Source organism: Panulirus ornatus, chromosome 2 (assembly GCF_036320965.1).
Source record: "Panulirus ornatus isolate Po-2019 chromosome 2, ASM3632096v1, whole genome shotgun sequence".
NCBI lineage: Eukaryota > Metazoa > Arthropoda > Malacostraca > Decapoda > Palinuridae > Panulirus > Panulirus ornatus.
This window is the reverse complement of record NC_092225.1, coordinates 23,001,872-23,014,971: the sequence shown is the minus strand read 5'-3', so window position 1 is coordinate 23,014,971 and position 13,100 is coordinate 23,001,872. Positions and strand designations below refer to the sequence as shown.

General features: G+C 39.8%; 1 protein-coding gene across 1 annotated transcript in view; it reads right to left on the bottom strand.

The window, feature by feature from the left end:
• Nucleotides 1–13,100, bottom strand: part of LOC139754207 (uncharacterized) — a 36,931-nt gene that overhangs the window by 12,780 nt on the left and 11,051 nt on the right. The window contains 2 exon segments of the mRNA XM_071671449.1: nucleotides 1,264–1,425; nucleotides 7,311–7,480. Coding sequence (XP_071527550.1) covers nucleotides 1,264–1,425; nucleotides 7,311–7,480 — 332 coding nt within the window.

Genomic DNA, 13,100 nt, shown 5'->3' with positions numbered 1-13,100 from the left:
AATGTGAATAAGAGCAAGGTTATTAGGTACAGTAGGGTTGAGGGTCAAGTCAATTGGGAGGTGAGTTTGAATGGTGAAAAACTGGAGGAAGTGAAGTGTTTTAGATATCTGGGAGTGGATCTGTCAGCGGATGGAACCATGGAAGCGGAAGTGGATCATAGGGTGGGGGAGGGGGCGAAAATTTTGGGAGCCTTGAAAAATGTGTGGAAGTCGAGAACATTATCCCGGAAAGCAAAAATGGGTATGTTTGAAGGAATAGTAGTTCCAACAATGTTGTATGGTTGCGAGGCGTGGGCTATGGATAGAGTTGTGCGCAGGAGGATGGATGTGCTGGAAATGAGATGTTTGAGGACAATGTGTGGTGTGAGGTGGTTTGATCGAGTAAGTAACGTAAGGGTAAGAGAGGTGTGTGGAAATAAAAAGAGCGTGGTTGAGAGAGCAGAAGAGGGTGTTTTAAAATGGTTTGGGCACATGGAGAGAATGAGTGAGGAAAGATTGACCAAGAGGATATATGTGTCGGAGGTGGAGGGAACGAGGAGAAGAGGGAGACCAAATTGGAGGTGGAAAGATGGAGTGATAAAGATTTTGTGTGATCGGGGCCTGAACATGCAGGAGGGTGAAAGGAGGGCAAGGAATAGAGTGAATTGGAGCGATGTGGTATACAGGGGTTGACGTGCTGTCAGTGGATTGAATCAAGGCATGTGAAGCGTCCGGGGCAAACCATGGAAAGCTGTGTAGGTATGTATATTTGTGTGTGTGGACGTGTGTATGTACATGTGTATAGGGGGGGTTGGGCCATTTCTTTCGTCTGTTTCCTTGCGCTACCTCGCAAACGCGGGAGTCAGCGACAAAGTATAGAAAAAAAAAAAAAAAATAAAAAATAAAAAAAAAAAACCTACAGATGCTATACTGTAATTATTGTGTGGACCAAACAGTTTTTTGAGAAAATGCAATAATGAACAAATAAGGCAATGAAACCACTGGAGTTCTTTAGTTATGGACATTCTGTTGCCATGCCTACCCTTTTGAGGAAGTTCAATTGGAACAGACTTCAGAGATGTAGATAGATAGATGAACTTAACACTACATATGCCATATATTCAGCTGACCTTCAAACTATGTAAACCAGAAAATTAGTGTACTGACAAACGATTTCAAATGTTTCATCTCAAAATCTGAATTTCTAATGACTGCTAGAGCAATGTGGGTTTGTGAGTGCCATCAGCTATAACATCTGATATAATAAAAACAGATTTAACTTACAATGTGGGCCTTAAGTTTGTAATCTGCAAGAGTAGTGAAGGCACAATATGAGCATGTGAGTAACTGTGTGAGAGGTCGACCTTCAGGATCACGCTGATGTTTTGATGCTAGGTGCTTAATCAGGTTAAACTTCTGGCTGTACATCACCGGGCAGGATTCACACTGTAAGGATTCCAAAACATTTTTAACAGAAATTTCTTGAATGATGCAGGAACATGAATGCCATTTCTGTATAACACAATAGGATATATTATTATGAGTTTAAGTATAATTTCATTTTTAGATATGCAGCTTTCAGAGAAATATAAACATGATACATATACTCTGGTGTTGAAATCATATGTGACAGAGACTTGATGTGTGCAACCGGTTCAGTTTGTATGCATGATCCTGATGCTTTGTTGTAAAGGCTTGAAAGACAATGATGTATAAAACAAAATCTATCTCGCATCCATCAAATCTAGTCCACGTAATATATCAGATACATACAACCCCTGAAATCACTTAAACACATCCTCAACCCATACCCAATATTTTGAATTGAAACATGGACTCTCATATATTGTTTCAGACAAATGCACATCTAATACTCACTAGCTGCAAGTTATTTTTTTTTTTCCAATTTTTCTCAAGTTTTGCTTCAACAGGTAAAGTGTGAATTAAATGTCCTATATTGATTGTCACGGTATTCTTGAAATACACGAGACATTTTGGGCACACGAACACTGCCCATCTTCAAACTGATTATAAATGATACAACACAACATAAAAAACAAAACAGGAATGAATCAAGTCTTGTAGTGTTACAAATGAGAGTAGAGACATAGATAATATGTTGATCAGTGGACTGTGTTACCTTGGAGTTCATGTATGGTAATGTGGTTGGTAGGGTCAAACACGGGTCATTGGAAGGGGGTCTGCCAGGGGTTTACACGCCTGGAAAAGTCTGACAGAGATACACAGTGGGGTCACTTTGGATGCAGCAGAGAATAACTGTAGAGAACTAGCTTGTCTTTTAGTTTGATGATTTATGAAGGAATTAATCCCTTCTATACATGGCTTCTGTAACCTATAGTCATGTAGGGCTGTTGCAATGTTTCAATAATAGTCATGTTTACATTCAAATGCTGACAAGTGAGATTCATCTCATGATGCTATTGCATTTGTAGTTTAAGGCTTCCGTTTTGAAGATGAAGTGAAGAGCCTTCACTGAGTGATGTAGTAGTCATACTGATGTAGTTCATGTTGAAGTTTTCAACCTTCAACTGGGCAGGAGTACTTGTAGACAACACTGGTAGACTGTAGCGAGTTACTGCAATGTGTGAGGTTGTTTCTCATCATGTAGTCACTAGTTTTCTTGAAGTAAAAGATGATACTGAGACAATCTTCAGGGATGTTGCTGATAATGTTCCTATCTATTATCTCCAGGGTACATTCATCTGTCATATCAGACTTCAGGATACGTTCAGCAATCCTATGAATACAGGATATTTATATCAAACCCTATTTGATGAAGCAAAATGGGTGGGTAAAAAAAGAAGCCGAGTTAAATATTCTTTGGTCTTTAACAAACATATTGAAGAAAATATTCTGTCTGCTTACACAAATACACTGTATACACTGAAGAGGGGTAGCGAAGCTGTTTCCTGTAGGGCAGGGTAGCGCCAGTAATGGATGGAGGCAAGCAAGTATGAATATGTACCTGTGTATATATGTATATGTCTATGTGTATGTATATGTACGTATATATGCATGTATGTACACATTTGTATATGAATGAATGGGTTGTTCTTTGTCTGTTTTCTGGGGCTATCTTGCTGATGCAGGAAAATGGTGATCAAGTATATTAATGATAATAATAATAATATATATATATATATATATATATATATATATATATATATATATATATATATATATATATATATATTTTTTTTTTTTTTTGCCGCTGTCTCCCGCGTTTGCGAGGTAGCGCAAGGAAACAGACGAAAGAAATGGCCCAACCCACCCCCATACACATGCCTTGATTCAATCCACTGACAGCACGTCAACCCCGGTATACCACATCGCTCCAATTCACTCTATTCCTTGCCCTCCTTTCACCCTCCTGCATGTTCAGGCCCCGATCACACAAAATCTTTTTCACTCCATCTTTCCACCTCCAATTTGGTCTCCCTCTTCTCCTCGTTCCCTCCACCTCCGACACATATATCCTCTTGGTCAATCTTTCCTCACTCATTCTCTCCATGTGACCAAACCATTTCAAAACACGCTCTTTTTACTTCCACACATCTCTCTTACCCTTACGTTACTTACTCGATCAAACCACCTCACACCACACATTGTCCTCAAACATCTCATTTCCAGCACATCCATCCTCCTGCGCACATCTCTATCCATAGTCCACGCCTCGCAACCATACAACATTGTTGGAACCACTATTCCTTCAAACATACCCATTTTTGCTTTCCGAGATAATGTTCTCGACTTCCACACATTCTTCAAGGCTCCCAGAATTTTCGCCCCCTCCCCCACCCTATGATCCACTTCCGCTTCCATGGTTCCATCCGCTGCCAGATCCACTCCCAGATATCTAAAACACTTCACTTCCTCCAGTTTTTCTCCATTCAAACTCACCTCCCAATTGAATTGACCCTCAACCCTACTGTACCTAATAACCTTGCTCTTATTCACATTTACTCTTAACTTTCTTCTTTCACACACTTTACCAAACTCAGTCACCAGCTTCTGTAGTTTCTCACATGAATCAGCCACCAGCGCTGTATCATCAGCGAACAACAACTGACTCACTTCCCAAGCTCTCTCATCCCCAACAGACTTCATACTTGCCCCTCTTTCCAAAACTCTTGCATTCACCTCCCTAACAACCCCATCCATAAACAAATTAAACAACCATGGAGACATCACACACCCCTGCCGCAAACCTACATTCACTGAGAACCAATCACTTTCCTCTCTTCCTACACGTACGCATGCCTTACATCCTCGATAAAAACTTTTCACTGCTTCTAACAACTTGCCTCCCACACCATATATTCTTAATACCTTCCACAGAGCATCTCTATCAACTCTATCATATGCCTTCTCCAGATCCATAAATGCTACATACAAATCCATTTGCTTTTCTAAGTATTTCTCACATACATTCTTCAAAGCAAACACCTGATCCACACATCCTCTACCACTTCTGAAACCACACTGTTCTTCCCCAATCTGATGCTCTGTACATGCCTTCACCCTCTCAATCAATACCCTCCCATATAATTTGCCAGGAATACTCAACAAACTTATACCTCTGTAATTTGAGCACTCACTCTTATCCCCTTTGCCTTTGTACAATGGCACTATGCACGCATTCCGCCAATTCTCAGGCACCTCACCATGAGACATACATACATTAAATAACCTTACCAACCAGTCAACAATACAGTCACCCCCTTTTTTAATAAATTCCACTGCAATACCATCCAAACCTGCTGCCTAGCCGGCTTTCATCTTCCGCAATATATATATATATATATATATATATATATATATATATCTGGGGTAAACCATGGAAAGCTGTGTAGGTATGTATATTTGCGTGTGTGGACGTGTATGTATATACATGTGTATGGGGGTGGGTTGGGCCATTTCTTTTGTCTGTTTCCTTGCGCTACCTCGCAAACGCGGGAGACCGGCAAAAAAAAAAATATATATATATATATATATATATATATATATATATTATCCCTGGGGATAGGGGATTAAGAATACTTCCCACGTATTCCCTGCGTGTCGTAGAAGGCGACTAAAAGGGGAGGGAGTGGGGGGCTGGAAATCCTCCCCTCTTGTTTTTTTTTTAATTTTCCAAAAGAAGGAACAGAGGGGGCCAGGTGAGGATATTCCGAAAAAGGCCCAGTCCTCTGTTCTTAACGCTACATCGCTAACGCGGGAAATGGCGAATAGTTTGAAAAAAAAAAAAGAAAAAGAAATATATATATATATATATTTCTTTCTTTCATACTATTCGCCATTTCCCGCATTAGCGAAGTAGCGTTAAGAACAGAGGACTGGGCCTTAGAGGGAATATCCTCACCTGGCCCCCTTCTCTGTTCCTTCTTTTGGGGGGAAAAAAAAAAAAAAAAAAAAATGAATGGAGAAAAACTGGAGGAAGTAAAGTGTTTTAGATATCTGGGAGTGGATCTGGCAGCGGATGGAACCATGGAAGCGGAAGTGGATCATAGGGTGGGGGAGGGGACGAAAATCCTGGGAGCCTTGAAGAATGTGTGGAAGTCGAGAACATTATCTCGGAAAGCAAAAATGGGTATGTTTGAAGGAATAGTGGTTCCAACAACGTTGTATGGTTGCGAGGCGTGGGCTATGGATAGAGTTGTGCGCAGGAGGATGGATGTGCTGGAAATGAGATGTTTGAGGACAATGTGTGGTGTGAGGTGGTTTGATCGAGTAAGTAACGTAAGGGTAAGAGAGATGTGTGGAAATAAAAAGAGCGTGGTTAAGAGAGCAGAAGAGGGTGTTTTGAAATGGTTTGGGCACAGGGAGAGAATGAGTGAGGAAAGATTGACTAAGAGGATATATGTGTCGGAGGTGGAGGAAACGAGAAGTGGGAGACCAAATTGGAGTGAAAAAGATTTTGTGTGATCGGGGCCTGAACATGCAGGAGGGTGAAAGGAGGGCAAGGAATAGAGTGAATTGGATCGATGTGGTATACCGGGGTTGACGTGCTGTCAGTGGATTGAATCAGGGCATGTGAAGCGTCTGGGGTAAACCATGGAAAGCTGTGTGGGTATGTATATTTGCGTGTGTGGACGTATTTATATACTTGTGTATGGGGGTGGGTTAGGCCATTTCTTTCGTCTGTTTCCTTGCGCTACCTCACAAACGCGGGAGACAGCGGCAAAAAAAAAGAAAGAAAAAAAAATATTTTATTTACTTATACTTTGTTGCTGTCTCCTGCGTTAGTGAGGTAGCGCAAGGAAACAGATGAAAGAATGGCCCAATCCACCCACGTACACATGTATATACATACACGTCCACTCATGCACATATACATACCTATACATTTCAACATATACATAAATATACATACACAGACATATACATATATACACATGTACATAATTCATACTTGCTGCCTTTATTCATTCCCTGTCGCCACCCCACCACACATGAAATGACAACCCCCTCCCCCTACACACGTGCGAGGTTGCACTAGGAAAAGACAGCAAAGGCCACATTCATTCACACTTAGTCTCTAGCTGTCATGTATAATGCACCGAAATCACAGCTCCCTTTCCACATCCAGGCCCCACAAAACTTTCCATGGTTTACCCCAGACGCTTCACATGCCCTGGTTCAATCCAATGACAGCACATTGACTCCGGTAGACCACATCGTTCCAATTCACTCTATTCCTTGCACGCCTTTCACCCTCCTGCATTGTTTGCATTTATCCATTCCTGGGGATAGAGGAGAAAGAATACTTCCCACACATTCCCTGCATGCTGTAAAAGGCAACTTAAAAGGGGTAGGAGTGGGGGTCAGGAAATCTTTCCCTCCTGTTTTACTTTTCCAAAAGAAGGAAAGGGGCACCGAGCCAAATGAGGATTTTTCCTTCTAAGAATAAGACAGAAAATGGTGAATATGTATGTGGTTTTGGTGCATTACACATGACAGTAAGAGACGATGTGAACAAATGTGTTCTTTCTTTGTATATAGCACTACTTCAAAAACTTGGGGAATACGCTGGAAAAGTGAGCAGTAAGTCTTTAGTGTCTTCATTTTGGTAGCTACCTCGTGGTCATGAATGGTCTCAAAATATGCCGAAATGATGTTTCTAGTGTTACTGGAATGGACGACGTCCAAAGCACCAATGAGAAAGTGTCACCAAGCATGTTTGGGAAGTGTATTTCAGATGTCTGGTGGGTGGCATTTAATTCCGAGTTGGGGGGGGTGACTTAATTAGGGTCAAATATGTCCTGAAGATGTTTACCTGGGCATTAATTTGTCCACTTAGCAGTTCTTACCTTGTGCATAAATTCCTCTCCCCGATGTACTCGCAGATGGGTTCTGACTGTGGCACGAGTCTTGAACTTTTTGTTACAGATAGCACAAGTATTGCATTCCTTGGAGATGTGAGAAGTTGCATGTTGTACTAAGGAACTGTGTAAAGGAGTGCTAAACTCACACAGTTGACCTGAAATTTGGGTACACTTAAAAACACGACACATATTTACTTTTCTCTTTCATTACATGTGGGAGGTGGGTAGGTTAAAATGAGTAGTCAGTGGTGTCATGAAGAAGTAAAGTTGCTGCTGAAAGAGAAAAGATAGGTGTTTGGGTGGTACATACAAAGAAAGTTGCAGGGGATGAAAAAGAGGGATAATAAGAGTGGAATGTGCAAGTAACGGTACACTTTATAGAGTATAAGATGTTTTGGAAGAAGGGTAATATTGTGCAAAATGCAAGAGAACAAATGGGAATATTGTTGAAAGCGGAACTGATTACAGGGAGTGATGAAGTGAAGATGATATGGAATTGATATTTCAAAGGTCTGGTGAAAGTTTTTGATAAGATGACATGCAGGGTGTTTGGGTCGGGTTAGTATGTGAAGTGAGATGTGGTTCTGGTGCATTACACATGACAGAGAATGGATGTCTGCGGATGCAACCTTTCTTCATCTGTTCCTGTTGCTACCATGCTAACATGGAAAATGGCAAGCAAGTATGAAATATATAAGAATATATACAGTATACATTTTTTTTCATTCATATTCACCACTTCCCACATTATTAAGATTGCATCAAGAACAAAGGACTAAGCCTTAGGAAAACATCCTCACTTGTCCCCCCTTCTCTGTTCCCTCTTTTGGAAAAGTAAAAAAAAAAAAAACTGGAGGGGAGGATTTCCCCCAAGGATAGGGGAGAAAGAATACTTTTCACATATTCCCTGCTTGTTGTAGATGGCAACTAAAAGGGGTGGGAGAAGGGGGCTGGAAATCCATCCCTCCAGTTTTTTTACTTTTCCAAAAGAATGAACAGAGAAGGGGGCCAAGTGAGGATTTTCCCTCTAAGGCTCAGTCATCTGTTCTTGACACTAGCTTGCTAATATGGGAAATGGTGATACATAAAGAAATGCTGTCAGTGGACTGAACTGGGGCATGTGAAGTGTCTGGGGTGGACCATGGAAGGTTTGGGGGGCCTGGATGTGGAAGGGAAGCTGTAGTTTTGGTGCATTATATGTTTCGGTGCGTTGAACATGACAGCTAGAGACAGTGTGAGAGAGTGTGGCCTTTGTTGTCTTTTCCTAGTGCTACCTTGCATGCGTGCGGGGGAGGGGGTTTTCATTCCATGTGTGGCAGGGTGGCGACGGGAATGAATAAAGGGAGCAAGTATGAATTAAGGACGTGTATATATGTATATGTCTGTGTATGTATATATATATGTATAAGTTGAAATGTATAGGTATGTATATGTGCATGTGTGAACGTGTATGTATATACATGTGAATGTGGGTGGGTTTGGGCCATTCTTTCGTCTGTTTCCTTGCGCTACCTCACTAAAGTGGGAGACAGTGACAAAGTATAATAAATAAATAAATTTAAAAAAGAATTATATATATATATATATATATATATATATATATATATATATATATATATATATATATATATATATATATATATATATATATTCCTATGAGTCTACAACAAGCAGGAATATGTTGAAAGTATTCTTTCTCCCCTATCCTTGGGGGACTCATAGGAATATCTTGATCACGCGTAAAATTGTGATCCTTTCCAATATATATATATATATATATATATATATATAATAATATATATGGTTGAGAGAGCAGAAGAGGGTGTTTTGAAATGCTTTGGTCACATGGAGAGAATGAGTGAGGAAAGATTGACCAAAAGGATATATGTGTTAGAGGTGGAGCGAACGAGGAGAAGTGGGAGACCAAATTGGAGGTGGAAAGATGGAGTGAAAAAGATTTTGAGTGATCGGGGCCTGAACATGCAGGAGGGTGAAAGGCGTGCAAGGAATAGAGTGAATTGGAATGATGTGGTATACCGGGGTCGGCGTGCTGTCAATGGATTGAACCAGGGCATGTGAAGCGTCTGGGGTAAACCATGGAAAGTTCTGTGGGGCTTGGATGTGGAAAAGGAGCTGTGGTTTCGGTGCATTATTACATGACAGCCAGAGACTGAGTGTGAACAAATGGGGCCTTTGTTTGTCTTTTTTCTAGCACTACCTTGCGCACATGAGGGGGGGAGGGGGTTATTATTTCATGTGTGGTGGGGTGGCGATGGGAATGAATAAAGGCAGACAGTATGAATTATGTACATGTGTATATATGTATATGTCTGTGTGTATATATACATGTGTATGTTGAGATGTATAGGTATGTATATTTGCGTGTGTGGACGAGTATGTATATACATGTGTATGTGGGTGGGCTGGGCCATTCTTGTGTCTGTTTCCTTGTGCTATCTCGCTAACGCGGGAGACAGCGACAAAGCAAAATAAATAAATAAATAAATATATATATATACTTGTATATCATCATTATTATTGTACTTGATGGCCATTTGCTGAGTTAGCGAGGTAGCACCAGGAAACAGATGAAGACACATCCTCTCATATACATGTACATACATATATACATACACATACAAATGTACATATTCATATTTGCTCACCTTCATCCATTCCTGGCATTACCTCAACCCACAGGAACAGCATTGCCACCCCCCCTGCATCAGCAAGGTAGCACCAGGAAACAGACACAGACGGAACATATGCTTTCACACTCATTCTGTTGCTGTCATGTGTAATGCACCAAAACCACAGGTCCCTATCAACATCCAGGCCCCACAGACCTTTCCATGGTTTACCCCGGACATTTCACATACCCTGGTTCAGTCCACTGACAGCACGTCAAACCCAGTATATCACATCATTCCAATTCACTCTATTCCGTGCATGCCTTTCACCCTCCTGCATGTTCAGGCCCTGATTGCTCAAAATCTTTTTCACTCCATCTTTCCACCTCCAGTTAGGTCTCCCACTCCTTGTTTCCTCCACCTCCGACACATATATCCTCTTTGTCAACCTCTCCTCACTCATTTTCTCCTTATGTACAAACCATTTCAACACAACCACTTCTTACCACGCATCTCTTACCCTTTTATTACTCACTCGAACAAACCATCTCACACCACATGTCCTCAAACATTTCACTTCCAACACATCCACCCTCCCTCCTCTGCACAACCCCATATATTGCCCATTCCTCAAAACCATAATGTATGATAAAAAACATATGCCTATATATGGACTCAAAAAAACTTTTTCCTCTCCATCCTTCTAACATCCAGTTTGGTTTTCCTCTTCTCCCCTCCACTTCTGACACATACATCCTCTTTGTCAACCCCTTACTACTCATCCTCTCCAGTAATCCAAACCAATTTTGTACTTTTTCTTCAGTTCTCCAAACCATACCTACCATATTATTTCTTGCTTGATCAACCCCACATACACCACATACTGTTCTCAAGCATTTAATTTCCAACACATTCACAATCTTCTGTACTTTCTCCACAGCCCACAACTTGCATCCATACACTACTGTTGGGACTACTATATATTTTGTTCATGTTTCATTTTTTTCTCATTAAAAATAGCATTACTATACTTTGGATGTTGATTTACCTGATATCATGCCATATCTGTAAAAAAAATTTTCAAAAAATGAAAAATTATATGTGCACTTATATGAGGCCAATTATGAAGAATTTTGATATGGAAAATTCATGGACTATGGGTTTGAATATCTTTTTTAGCCTTACTGAAATCAAGTGAGCCAGTTATTACATAATTCAATGCAGAAAGTATTTATGCATAATTTCCATGATTTTTTGATAAAACCCTATTTTCACCACAAAACAGGTAGAAACCATTGCTAAAAATGACTTTTTTTTTTTTTTGGAACTGGCTCTGGAAACAAAATATGCATGCAAAGGGATAGTTATGGGATATCTGAGGAACAAAGTTCAGCAGAGTTCATAAATTGAAAAATGTTGCATCACAAATGTCTCTTTCTATGGTTGTATTCCTTCAGGAATAAGTATGTTACAGTGATAATGAAAAGAATAATGCAGTACTGCAATGCGTGTTTACTATCTATCTATCTATCTATATTTCTGAAGCCTGTATCCTCCAGAAACTCCCACTAAGAGTCAAAGAGTCTCCACCTATCCTTTCCTTACATGCCTCCCCTGAATACACCATAGCATGCTTTCATCCCCCATTTCCCTCTCTCCAATATTCTTCAACTCTATTTCCCCATGTGACAGGTAGTCTTCATTTCACATCTAGTTCTTTAATCTTATTATCATCCACTCTCCTTATAAACTCCATCTCCACCTATCCTTTCCTTACATGCCTCCCTTAAATACATCATAGCATGCATTCATCCCCCATTTCCCTCTCTCCAATATTCTTCAACTCTATTTCCCCATGTGACAGGTAGTCTTCATCTCACATCTAGTCCTTTAATTTTATTATCATCTACTCTCCTTATAAACTCCCCACCTTACAATCATCAAGGAAAAATTTCTGATTGTAAAGAAAATAAACAAAATGAAACAACAGTATCAAACTTATGTATGACAAAAACCTAAAAAGCACAGCTAAGCAGATGACAAGGACTGAAAGTCAATGGAAAAGCAAATTAGTTGACAGGTCTTCTTATGTAAGCTGTGACTGGATGAAAGGTGTTATGGTGATACAGTTTGAGAATGGCTTAGGCACCCTCTATATTTTAGCCCACTCACTTTCCTAGAGATGTTTCATGTCTGAAAAGGAATTGAACAGCCATGTGATCAAGTGAAATTTGTGCAAACTAGATGCTTTTGTCCCTAAACTTTACTGTGCAGTAAGTTAAAAACATCACAAACTCAGTATTTGAGTATGCTATATAGCATAGGTTACATCTTAAAAACTATATTAAATGTACTAAATTTCTATGAATGATAATATAGAATATTCTATGAAAGCAATATCTTTCAAAGCAGTGATTTCTTAGCATTCTGAATTTACAATTCACTACTTATTTTTATAAATTTGATAAAATTAGATATTACATTGGAATAAATACTGAAGAGGCCAACTTGGAGTACAGATGCTCCTCGACTTACAATGGGGTTACGTTCTGATAAATCCATCATAAGTTGAAAATAATGTAAGTCAAAAATACATTTAATACTGTTCATCTAACCTACTGAACATCACAGCCTATCCTCCCCTAACTTAAATGTTCTTAAAACACTTACATTAGCCTACAGTTGGACAAAATGATTTAACACAAAGCCTATTTTATAATAAAGTGCTGAATATCTCATGTAATTACTGAATACTGTACTGAAAAAAAAAATATTGTCTGGGTACTCACCATCAACTTCACAGCTGAAAGTACACTGGGCCTGAAGAATGTATGAAGCATATAACACTAAAATTAATTGCTAGATGATGAGGATGCTACATCGAAAGGGCCATAAATTTCTCTTTCTTCTGAAGAGGCTTGAAATAGCTGATGGAAGGCACATGTGATCTTGAGGCTGACTGGAAGCTACAGCTTAATGCCACTGCACAGCATCACAAGAGTATCGTACTGCATATTGCTAGCCCAGAAAGATATCAAAATTCAAAGTTCGGATTCTACTGAATGCATATCACTCGCACCATCGTAAAGTCGAAAAACTGTATGCTGAACCATTGTAATTCGGAAGCATCCGCAGTTAAAAACTT